The 12,849-nt window shown below is 32.2% G+C and overlaps 1 protein-coding gene across 1 annotated transcript; it reads right to left on the bottom strand.

Moving 5' to 3' along the window:
* Nucleotides 1–214: 214 nt before the first annotated feature.
* On the bottom strand, nucleotides 215–3,190 carry LOC142529350 (putative late blight resistance protein homolog R1A-10). The gene is made up of 3 exons (XM_075634861.1): nucleotides 2,399–3,190; nucleotides 1,191–2,357; nucleotides 215–286 (listed from the first exon to the last, which is right to left on the bottom strand). Exons 1-3 carry the CDS (start codon nucleotides 3,188–3,190, stop codon nucleotides 215–217), a joined length of 2,031 nt encoding a protein of 676 aa, XP_075490976.1.
* Between the last annotated feature and the right edge of the window lie 9,659 nt (nucleotides 3,191–12,849).

The following is a 12,849-nucleotide window of genomic DNA, read 5'->3' as shown; positions in this document are numbered from 1 at the left end:
CTAAATTTCGGGTTTAAGTCAGCAAAATTGTGGGATTTAAGAAATATAATTTTTATTATTTTAGGAAATAAAAAGTCTACCGAATATTGGGAATTAGACACAAAAGTGAAAACTTTGCAGGCTGGGCAAAGCATAAATTTCGAAATTTATCCTTGGGACACATACATGAATTTCGAAATTTAGGTCTAGGATAAAGAATAAAATTTAGATTTGGTCACGATTTTGGATGGAGATTTGATTCAAGTTTAAACGCGCGGATGACATCTATCGAGATAGCAGCCAACCCCTATAAATAGGAGGGCCTATAACTCGAAAATTCACACCATTTTCTACTCAAGTTTTTCGAGTTTCTCCTCTAGTTTTCTTAGGATTTTCGAGAGCTTGCTCTCTCAGTGTGCGAAGAAGCGAAGCGCTGCTGCAGTCCAACCCCGAAGCTAGGGTTCGAAATTCCAGTGCAGGAATTCCCTCTATTCACGTTTTCTACGATATCTAAGGTAAGTGGGCTTGTTTTAAATGTGTAATTTCAGTGTATGCATTTTCGTATTTTCAAAATTTCGGTCGAGTACAATTCTTCTTCTACCCCTTCTGGCTACGATTTGTGCATGAGTTTTATGTTGACACTGTGAGGGTTCAATTTGATATGGGAGGGAATCCCAACTATGATATGACCCTCATACAGTGGGGATATAACCGATCCGGCCTCGCCCCCTTAGAGGAATAAAAATTAGGGACTGACGCCAGTAAACCATTGAAAGTAGAGGAATCTCAGTGTCAGGTCAAGGATACGAATGTGGTATGAGTCAATTTATGCATGGTGTGTGTGTGTACGTATTTCGAATTTTATATGCATGTTGTTGTGTACTCGAACGGCCCCCACTTGCTGAGTATTTCCCAAAATACTCACCCCTTACAACCTTCCCAGATAAATCCGAAGATAAAACAGAGGAACAGGTTTAGGAAGAAGAGTCGGATCAATTTTGGGGCTGGTGAAATTATTTAAATTTTGAGAATTTTGCTGCAAGGATTTAAGAATTTTAGTAGGTTTATTTTAATTGTAAATGCTTCCGCAATTTATTCAATTTATTCAGTTGTAAAGACAATGGTTGTTTTTGCGAATTTATGAAATAAAGTGGTTTCGGTTTATACTGTGCTACGAGGCTGGTTGTTTTTCGATTGTGTGATTGATGAACAATGCCGGTGTCAAATCCCGAGTTTCGGGGCGTGACAGTTTGTAGATCACTTTCATGAACAATTCCTCTATCAGAGAGATATGATAAACGAAAATCATGGTTCCAGATCAGATGCCTTAACTTCGGCATCTTTAAAATTTCATATGGTACTAGCCCTATGCTTCGGCATTTGGTGACATCTACATAAACAACTATAGTTTCGAGATTGGGATGTTTCAATATTGAGACTGAAAATCTCTCAAGATATGGATAACCTATCTCGAAAGAAAAGTACCTTAAATTGACGAATGTAGAGATTACTTGTGACAATGTCGGCCAAGTTACTCGGGGTGCATCCAAGACACCGACGTGCCTAGACCTTAGATCTATTCTTGTCATCCAATATTTCGTGAAAAGTAGAACCGAACGCACGCTCGAATCTAGGATTTTCCATTCTTGAATATCCTTCGTGCAATGAATTCTGAGGCGGCGATATGGATTCTCTACAAATTCTGTTCCGGAATTGGTTTTGGACGACACATGATAAAGAAACCCCACTTCTTCAGCTTTTGTTATGCAAATCTCCCTCAACATATCATGGATTCCAACAGTTTCGAGTTTCCCGTCAATCCCTTTCTTGCTCACTAAGAGCAAACTTCTGTTCACCAGATCCTCCAAATAACGTTCCCCCACATCTTCCAAGCACTTCGACTGATGATTTGGTTTCAAAAATCCCTCAGCAACCCACAACTTGATTAGCTTAGAAACATCAATTTCAGAATCTTCAAGAAAAGCTGCTATGTAGAGGAAGCATGGTTTTTGTCGAAGAGGTAACCGATCATAACTAAAACACAGTATCTTTGAGCACTGGAGGGCAATTGTGGGCTCTCTAGAACTTATATTTTCCGAAACAATTTCCCACACTTCTTCTCTCATCACGTTGCCTGAAGAAAGGAGTAGTCCTGCAACCACCACGATGGTGAGGGGAAGTCCCCCACAATTTTCCGCAATCTTCTTCCCGACTTCCACCAGTTGGAGAGGACAATATTGTTGTTCAAAAACACTTTCTTGAAGTAATTTCCAACTTTGATCATTATTTAAACATTCATTTGATGAACAGGAGCATCCGAAGATCTCGCATGAAAAGCCACATCTAATACCCTGGTGGTTAACAGGATTCGACTTCCACTACCATCATCTGGGAATGTCATCTTCAAATCATCCCATGCCTTGGTACTCCATATATCATCAATCACAATGAGATATCTCCTGCCAAAGAGACTTTGATACACTAGTTTTTCCAGTTCTGCTTCGCTCTCATTAGATTGCTCATTCTTGAGGGACTTCAAAAGCCCTGAAAGAACCTCTCTCCTAGGATACTCTTGTGACACAGTGATCCATGCACATTTGTCGAAGTATTGAGAAAGGATTGAATCGTCGTATGCTTTTCTAGCCAGAGTCGTCTTCCCGATTCCCCCCATCCCAACAACTGGGATAATTTGGAGTTTAGCAGAGTCTTGGTATAACCGTTCTTTGATTACGAGCAAGTCATCATCAAATCCCACAACCATTTTTTTGGCAGTGGCTTGGACCGTGGATGAACGATCAACAGGAAAATAATAAGATACGGATCGGAGATCTTTTGTCGTATCACTGTTGTTCATCTTCATCGTCTCTTCCCAAATAAAACCAATCCTTTCAGACGCCATGGTTAAGTCTCGATCCAAGTTCAAATCAGCCTCTTCAGAACTCCCATCATCATCAATAGTTGACACCGAACACTGATACGAATCCATGAAATCTTGAGCTTCATATGCAGCTTTTCTAATCCCATTTCCCTCTCGACCAAGTGTTTCTTGATACTTATCTGAAAAATCTTCAAGGAAAGAAATGATGAAATCAACTTTTTCCTTGAGAGAAAAAAATTTTTCTTTGTGAAGAGGATCGATGTACTTCTCAAGATCCAAAATCTCTCGCAATGATCGAGCAACAGCAAGAAGCGCAGCATAAGCAGCAGCCATGGGAGAACAAAAAAATGGAGGAAGTTTAGTTAAATAATTATTTAGCTCGTGGGAAACAGCTGGGTAGCATTCATTAATCATTATAATATAATAAATAATTCTAATTTCTATGCATCTATAAAATATTCATTTATGAAAATTAAATTTTCTCCTATCAATTATTTTAAATTTTTATTAACTTAAATATGATTTATTAAAATAATTTGTACAAGTTGTATAGTGATTTCGGTAAATGTCGACACAAATTTTATTTTATTATTTGTTAAAGTTTAATTATACACACACACACACACACACACACACATATATATATATATATTCCTTAAATAATTTTAAGTAAAACAATGTATATATTGACATGTTACTTGGGCATAAATTTCAATGTTGTATTTAATGCTTCTTATTCATTTTTATAGGTGAGGTTCACGAAAAATAAAGAACCTTTCTCTCCATAGCTGAATAGCATAATGCATAGACGTTATTTTTCATATGTATTTGAAAATACTAAAATACATTTAAACAGTAAATTTTTCGAAAATGAAGTTTGACGAGATAATTTCCTCAAATATTTTGGCCAACAAATAAAAGTTTTTTTTAAAAAAATAAAGATGTATCTGTCAATCCAGAATCAATTATTTAAATTTATAATTTTTTCTGAACGGTTATTTAAAAAAAGGTAATTTGAGAAAAATAAATCTGTTCATCTTTGATTTAATTAGATTCAGTACCTATGTATTTTTTTTACAAATCAATACCTGACAATACTTCAAACTATAGTTTGACATCTCCAAATAATCGGATATGAGTATTTAAGAGATAAAATCAACTATTCGTAACTCGAATTATGTTTTTCTTGTACCAATTTAAGTATCACATTTTACTTCACGAATGACACCATATAAAATATTAACTTCAAATTATATTTTTTGACATCATCGAATACTCGAATTAGATACTCTTTGTATCCATTTATGTATCACATTTTAACTTCACAAATGACACATCAAAAGTCATTCAATATTATTTGAACTATATTTTTTACATTCCAAAATAATCAAATTAAGTCTTTAAAGGGTATAATCAAGTATATGTGAGATCAAATTAGATATTATTTGTACCAATTTAGGCACCACTTTTTAATTCACAAATATTATTATCAAAGGCCACTCAATATTAACTTCAAAGTATATATTTTGACATCCTTAAATAATCGAATTTGAGTATTTTAAGGGTAAAATCAAGTATTTGTAGGCTCAAATTATATATTATTTTTATTAATTTAGGTATCACATTTTTATTTCACGAATGTCATCATCAATGCCATTTAATATCAACTTCAAACTATATTTTGACATCCCCAAATAATTGAATATGAGTATTTAGAGAGTAAAATCAAGTATTTGTAAATTCAAATTAGATATTATTTGTATCAATTTAAGTATCGCATTTTAACTTCACAAATGACATCATCGAAAGTCACCCAATATTATTTTAAACTATATTTTTTTACATCCCAAAATAATCAAAATTAAGTTTTAAGAGTGTAAAATCAAGTATATATGAGATAGAATTATGTACTATTTGTAACACTCTTTTTTTTTTAAATTAGTTTTGAAATTAATTTTAGAATTTAAATTATTTTTAAAAAAAAACCCCTAGTGTTGCCAATTAATTTTTTTTAAAAAAAACAAAGATATTATATTCAATTTGGTCCGTTCATACTGTTTCAAAGAACAAGAATTGCTTGGCCATAAACTGTATATTTGACGTTTATGATTTTAATTTATATTTTTTTTTATTTTTAGAATAGGAAAATAAAGAAAATTTTGGGGTTTAAATCAAATATTAGAAATTTTTTACTTGATTAAACTTGTTTTTACATTTACTATCGGTTCAGTTTGATTTCAATTAATAAAAGTGCATATACGGATATAAAAGTGATTTTTTTAAAAGTTATTATAATTAGGTCTCGAACTTGAGATTGCCACAAATTTGAAATCTTGCTATTCAAACAATAAATAATTGGTCTTAAATTGATAATTTTTATGTCCTCGTCCCACTATTTGCTTCGCATAATTGTCAAACAAAAAACTTTCATCGAAACAAATACAAAATCTTACAATATTCTCTCTCAAATGTGTCTTCACAACAAAACATCTTATTAATCGGAATCTATTACACGAACACGAAAAGCATCGTTTCCATTTTCATGTTGATGCTTTGCATCTGCTTCGCTGAGATTACCAATGATTTTTTACAGAACTTCAACTCATATATCGAAGTTTATCTATTTCTCCTATACCACTAGGAATCTCATTAATCTGCTCGGCACGCTCAAGAATTAAGCTTTCAAGACATGGGAAATGCTCTTTTTCCATTTCCCACGTCACCAGAGAATCCAAGGAAGAGTGGAAGTACTTGAGTTGAAGAAATTGACCTTCCATCATCACCCACTTTGAAACTTTATCGACTGACATCCATATCATCTTGAGCTCTTGAAGATTCGGAAGCGACCCAATTGTGGTCATATTTTCCCAAGGAAAACGGACTCCGTATAGAGATAACTTTTTTAGACCAATTGGAAAAGTATTGTTCCATGTCATTGAGATAGCAGGCCAGGAGCGCATTAAGATTTGCAAGTCCTCGAGGCTTTGTAAATGGCAAAGGTTTTCGAGATTAAAATAATCCCAATTATGATCAATCTTATAATATACAACAACCAATTTCTTCAGATTCACAAGTATTTTGATGATCTCTTCGGTAAATATGAAATCGGCCACTGTCTCAATTGTTTGTAGATCACTTTCATGAACAATTCCTATGTCAGATGAGTAGGATAAACGAAAAGGCCGGGCGTGCCAAATCAGATGCCTTAACTTGGGCATCTTTAAAATTTCACATGGTAGTTGCCATAAGTTTCGGAATCTCTTGACATCCGGATAAACAACTATAGTTTCGAGATTGGGATGTTTCGATATTGAGAATGGAAATCCATCGGGACATGCATGATCAAACTTGAAAGCAAAGTACCTTAAATTGACGAATGTAGAGATAACATGTGACAATTTCGGCCAAGTTACTTGGGGTGCATCCAAGACAACCGACGTGCCTAGACCTTAGATCTATTCTTGGCCTCAGATATTTCTCAGAGAAAAGTAGAACCGATCGCACGCTCGAATCTAGGATTTTCTATTCTTGAAAATACTCCATGCAATGAATTCTTAGGCGGCGATATGGATTCTCTACAATTCTGTTCCGGAATTGGTTTTGGACGAGACATCATGAAGAAACCCCTCTTCTTCAGCTTTTGTTATGCAAATCTCCCTCAACATATCATGGATTCCAACAGTTTTGAGTTTCCCGTCAATCCCTTTCTTGCCCACTAAGAGCAAACTTCTGTTCACCAGATCCTCCAAATAACGTTCCCCCACATCTTCCAAGCACTTCGACTGATGATTTGGATTTCAAAAATCCCTCAGCAACCCACAACTTGATTAGCTTAGAAACATCAATTTCAGAATCTTCAGGAAAAGCTGATATGTAGAGGAAGCATGGTTTAGTCGCAGAGGTAACCGATCATAACTAAAACACAGTATCTTTGAGCACTGGAGGGCAATTGTAGGCTCTCTAGAACTTATATTTTCCGAAATATTTTCCCACACTTCTTCTCTCATCACGTTGCCTGAAGAAAGGATTTGTCCTGCAACCACCACGATGATGAGTGGGAGTCCCCTACAATTTTCCGCAATCTTATTCCCGATTTTCACCAGTTGGAGAGGACAAGACTGTTGTTCGAAAACACTTTCTTGAAGTAATTTCCAACTTTGATCATTATTTAAACGTTCATTTGGTGAACCGGAGCATCTGAAGATCTTGTATGAGAAGCCACATCTAACAGCCTGGTGGTTAACAAGATTCGACTTCCACTACCATCATCTGGGAATGTCATCTTGAAATCATCCCATGCCTTGGTACTCCATATATCATCGATCACAACGAGATACCGCCCTGTCAATGAGATTTTGATACACTAGTTTTGCCAGTTCTGCTTCGTTCTCAATAGATTGTTTATTCTCGAGGGACTTCAAAAGCCCTGAAAGAACCTCTCTCCTTGATACTCTTGCGACACAGTGATCCATGCACATTTGTCGAAGTAATGAGAAAGGATTGAATCGTCCGTATGCTTTCCTAGCCAGAGTCGTCTTCCCGATTCCCCCCTCCCAACAACTGGGATAATTTGGAGTTTAGCAGAGTCCTTGGTATAAACCGTTCTTTGATTACGAGCAAGTCATCAGCAAATCCCACAAACCATTTTTTGGCAGTGGCTTGGACCGTGGATGAACGATCACAGGAAAATAATAAGATACGGATCGTAGATCTTTTGTCGTATCAACTGTTGTTCAGCTTCATCGTCTCTTCCCAAATAAATAACCAATCCTTTCAGACGCCATGGTAAGTCTCGATCCAAGTTCAAATCAGCCTCTTCAGAACTCCCTCATCATCATAGTTGACGACCGAACACTGATACGAATCCATGAAATCTTGAGCTTCATATGCAGCTTTTTTAAATCCCATTTCCCTCACGACCAAGTGTTTCTTGATACTTATCTGGAAAAATCTTCAAGGAAGAGAACGATGAAATCAACTTTTTCCTTGAGAGAAAAAAATTTTTCTTTGTGAAGAGGATCGAGGTACTTCTCAAGATCCAAACTCTCTCGCAATGATCGAGCAACAGCAAGAGCGCAGCATAAGCAGCAAGCCATGGGAGGGACAAAAAAATGGAGGAAGGTACTAAGCTAGTTCATGTGATAGTTGATTGTTTAGTTAAATAATTATGTTAGCTTGTGGGAAAACAGCTTGTAGCATTAATTAATTATTATAATATAATAATCATTCTAATTTCTATGGCATCTATAAAATATTCATTTATGAAAATTAAAATAATTTGTACAAGTTGTATAGTGAGTTTGGTATATGTCGACGCAAATTTAATATTTGTTAAATTTTAATAATACATATACACACAAATATATATATATATATATATATATATTCTATAAAGTATTATAAGTAAAACAATGTATATATTGACATGTTATTTTAGCATAAATGTCAGTGATGTATTTTAGCATAATGCATAGACGTCATTTTTCATATTGTCAGGGTCAATGGAATCCGGATATCTTCACATTGGTATGATATTGTCCACTTTGGGTTTTAACCCTCATGGTTTTTCTCTTGGAACCACCCAAAAGGCTTCATACCAATGGAGATATCATTCCATCTTTATAAACCCATGATTTTTCTCTAGATCTTTCAATGTGGGATTTTGGTTGCATCCCAATAATCCTCTTCTCAAACGAAGTTCCACAATTCTAATTTCTATGCATCTATAAAATATTAATTTATGAAAATTAAATTTTCTCCTATCAATTATTTTAAATTTGTATTAACTTAAATATGATTTTTTAAAATAATTTGTACAAGTTGTATAGTGATTTGGGCAAATGTCGACACAAATTTAATTTGTTAAATTTTAATTAAACACACATATATACATATATATTGACATGTTACTTTAGCATAAATGTCAGTGTTGTATTTAATGCTTATATTCATTTTTATATGTTGTGAGGTTCACGAAAAAATAAAGAACCTTCTCTCCATCGTCGAATAGCATAATGCATAGACGTCATTTTTCATATGTATTTGAAAATATTAAAATACATTTAGACAGTAAATTTATTCGAAACTGAAGTTTGACGAGATTATTTTCTCAAAATATTTTGCCTAACAAATAAATTTTTTTTTTTAAAAAAAATAAAGATGGTGAGAAGGATTGAAACTTAAATGTCTCTGTCAATCCAAATCAATTATTTAAATTTATAACTTTTTTTCTGAACTGCTATTTGAAAAATGATACTTGGCTAATAAATTAAGACCATTAAATTCAAATGGTCCCATCTGTAGACATGGAAAGTCAACAGTAGAATATGACAACCGGGCAATCACGGTCAATTTTTTTTTCAATTACAAATTGAGCATTACCTAAATAAAGATTGGTTAATTGTCGGTGACAAAAAATATTATGATATTTGTTATCGGTTAATTTTGTGAAACAAATTTTCGACTAAACATCATGAAAACTCACTTTTTTGTTCAATTATAATTTTTTGTTATGTTAGGTTAATTTGAGTGAAAAATATAAAAATCCGTGAAAAGAATAATTTTTATGTCTTGTTGTGTATTGATTGTGATTTTCCGATCACTATCTTGAGTGGCTTGTGATGATCAACCAAAGCCCGAAGAGTAAACAAGAATAACACCATAAAAGGAAGAAATGAACACTCGAGAGATTTACGTGGTTCGGCTATCACTAGCCTACATCCACGGGAGAACAGCCATTCTTATTGATCAAACTCACACTCTTGAAAGTTACAGCATGCCAGAATTATCTCTACACCAATACACGAAAGAATACAATCAAGCTTTATTCCTTGATCTCTCAACCTTTCTCTCGCTCTCTTATTTTGGTGTATTTCTCTTGTTGCCTTGTTGTGTCGTTACTTGTATGTGCATCCCTCCCTTTTATCTGAGATCCTTCCCAACTGATTGTCCTTGTTAGTTAGCTTGTTGCAACCGCCACCAGCTACTCAAGCTTTATCAGTTGATTTGTCCAGGAGCCTTTCTTTCGGAAGACACACGTACAACATGTCTAAAATGTTATTTTTTAATACAAAAATAACATTTTGAATGTTTTAAATGAAATTTCGGTACATCTGATGTAAGTTAAAATGAATCATATGCATCTTTCATAAAATAATTATCTGAACTATATAAAGGTATTATGTTAAAAATAATTACATGAATTATATGTAAAGATATTGGGTTTTTTTAAAAAAAAAATTTAAAAAATTATTTAATTCAAAAATATGATAGGTTGTGGAGTTTGGTAAAATTAAGTTAAAATGCCACTATCAATGACGGACGTTGCAAAATAGCATGTCCAAGCTACCATGTGCAGATGCACATGGTAGCGGACAATACTTTTTATTTTTAATTATTTTCATTATTTTATTTTTTTTATTGAATTTGGACACATATCTTGTTAGTAAAATAGACCAAGAAGCTCATTATGCGTTACGAAATGCTTTAATTGATAATTTATGAGATGAATATGGTCGTTCAAATATTTGAAATTGTATTTGTAATATTATTTAATTTAATGTCGGGTATTAATTTTATTTCACTAATTTTAATTATTTTATTTCAATTCGTATAATATAGATTTCAATAATACATTTCAAACAATTAAATTAATCATTTAATAATATTATCGTAATTAATAATAATATAATATTAATTATATCAAATACAAAATATAATTATAGTTATATCACTAAATTTAAAAAATACACATTTTTAATAATTAATAAGAAAAATAATTAAATAAATCAAAAAAAAATATTTCGAGAATATTTTTTTAGAGTAAGATTTCAAGTAGATAGGTTGAAGATGAATATGTATTTGGTGCAGAAATTGCACTATTTTAAAATAGAGTTGCTTTAAAATAGAGTTTTGGGTTAGAGATACATGATAAAATATGTGTCCAAATTCATAAAAGTACATATACGGACTAAAAGTGATTTTATATACTTGTCCATATCCAAAATCTCTCGTAATGATCGAGCAACAGCAAGAAGCGCAGCATAAGCAGCAGCCATGGGAGGAGACAAAAATGGAGGGGCTCAGTATAAGTTCATGTCAGTCATAGTTGGCTGCTTATTTAATTAAAATTATTTAGCTTGTAAAAAACAGCTGGTAGCCTTTCCCTTTCATTAACAATTAATTTCTGATAAAAGATCTATAGAGTACAAACAACAGCAAGAAGCGCAGCATAAGCAGCAGCCATGGGAGGAGACAAAAATGGAGCAAGTACATGAAGTTCATGTGATAGTTGACTGTTTAGTCAATTAATTATTTAGCATGTGGGAAACAGCTGGGTAGCATCCATTAATCAATCTATGATATCATAAATCATTCTAATTTCTATGCATCTATAAAATATTCATTTATGACAATTAAATTTTCTCCTATCAATATTTTTAAATTTTATTAACTTAAATATGATTTATTAAAATAATTTGTACAAGTTGTATAGTGATTTCGGTAAATGTCGACACAAATTTTATTTTATTATTTGTTAAAGTTTAATTATACACACACACACACACACACACACACATATATATATATATATTCCTTAAATAATTTTAAGTAAAACAATGTATATATTGACATGTTACTTGGGCATAAATTTCAATGTTGTATTTAATGCTTCTTATTCATTTTTATAGGTGAGGTTCACGAAAAAATAAAGAACCTTTCTCTCCATGGCTGAATAGCATAATGCATAGACGTTATTTTTCATATGTATTTGAAAATATTAAAATACATTTAGACAGTTAATTTTTTGAAAATGAAGTTTGACGAGATATTTCCTAAAATATTTTGGCCAACAAATAAAAGTTTTTTTAAAAAAATTAAAGATGTCTCTGTCAATACAGAATCAATTATTTAAATTTATAATTTTTTCTGAACGGTTATTTAAAAAAAGGTAAATTTGAGAAAAATAAATCTGCTCATCTTTGATTTAAGATTCAGTGCCTATGTATTTTTTTACAAATCAATACCTGACAATACTTCAAATTATAGTTTGACATCCTCAAATAATCGGATATGAGTATTTAGGAGGTAAAATCAATTATTTGTAATTCGAATTATGTTTTCCTTGTACCAATTTAAGTATCAGATTTTTACTTCACGAATGACACCATATAAAATATTAACTTCAAACTATATTTTTTGACATCATCGAATACTCGAATTAGATACTCTTTGTATCCATTTATGTATCACATTTTAACTTCACAAATGACACATCAAAAGTCATTCAATATTATTTGAACTATTTTTTTACATCCCAAATAATCATTAAGTCTTTAAAAGATAAAATCAAGTATATGTGATATCAAATTAGGTACTATTTGTACCAATTTAGGTACCACATTTAATTCACAAATATTATCAAAGGTCACTCAATATTAACTTCAACTTATATATTTTGACATCCTTAAATAATCGAATTTGAGTATTTTAAAGGTAAAATCAAGTATTTGTGGGCTCTAATTATATATTATTTTTATTAATTTAGGTATCAATTTTACTTCACGAATGTCATCATCAATGCCATTTAATATCAACTTTAAACTATTTGACATCTCCAAATAATTGGATATGCTTATTTAGAGAGTAAAATCAAGTATTTGTAAATTCAAATTAGATAATTTTGTATCAATTTAAGTATCGCATTTCAACTTCACAAATGACATCATCGAAAGTCACCCAATATTAATTGAAACTATGTTTTTTACATCCCAAAATAATCAAAATTACGTTTTAAGAGGGTAAAATCAAGTATATAAGAGATAGAACTATGTATTACTTGTACCAATTTAGGTATCATATTTTAATTCACAAATCTCATCATCAAAGGCCACTCAATATTAACTTTAAAACTATATTTTGGCATCCTCAAATAATCGAATTTGAGTATAAAAGATAAAATCAAGTATTTGTGGACTCGAATTATATCTTAT

The sequence above is a fragment of the Primulina tabacum genome, chromosome 16 (genome assembly GCF_025594145.1).
Source record: "Primulina tabacum isolate GXHZ01 chromosome 16, ASM2559414v2, whole genome shotgun sequence".
NCBI classification, from domain to species: Eukaryota; Viridiplantae; Streptophyta; class Magnoliopsida; order Lamiales; family Gesneriaceae; genus Primulina; species Primulina tabacum.
This window is presented reverse-complemented; position numbering and strand designations above follow the sequence as displayed.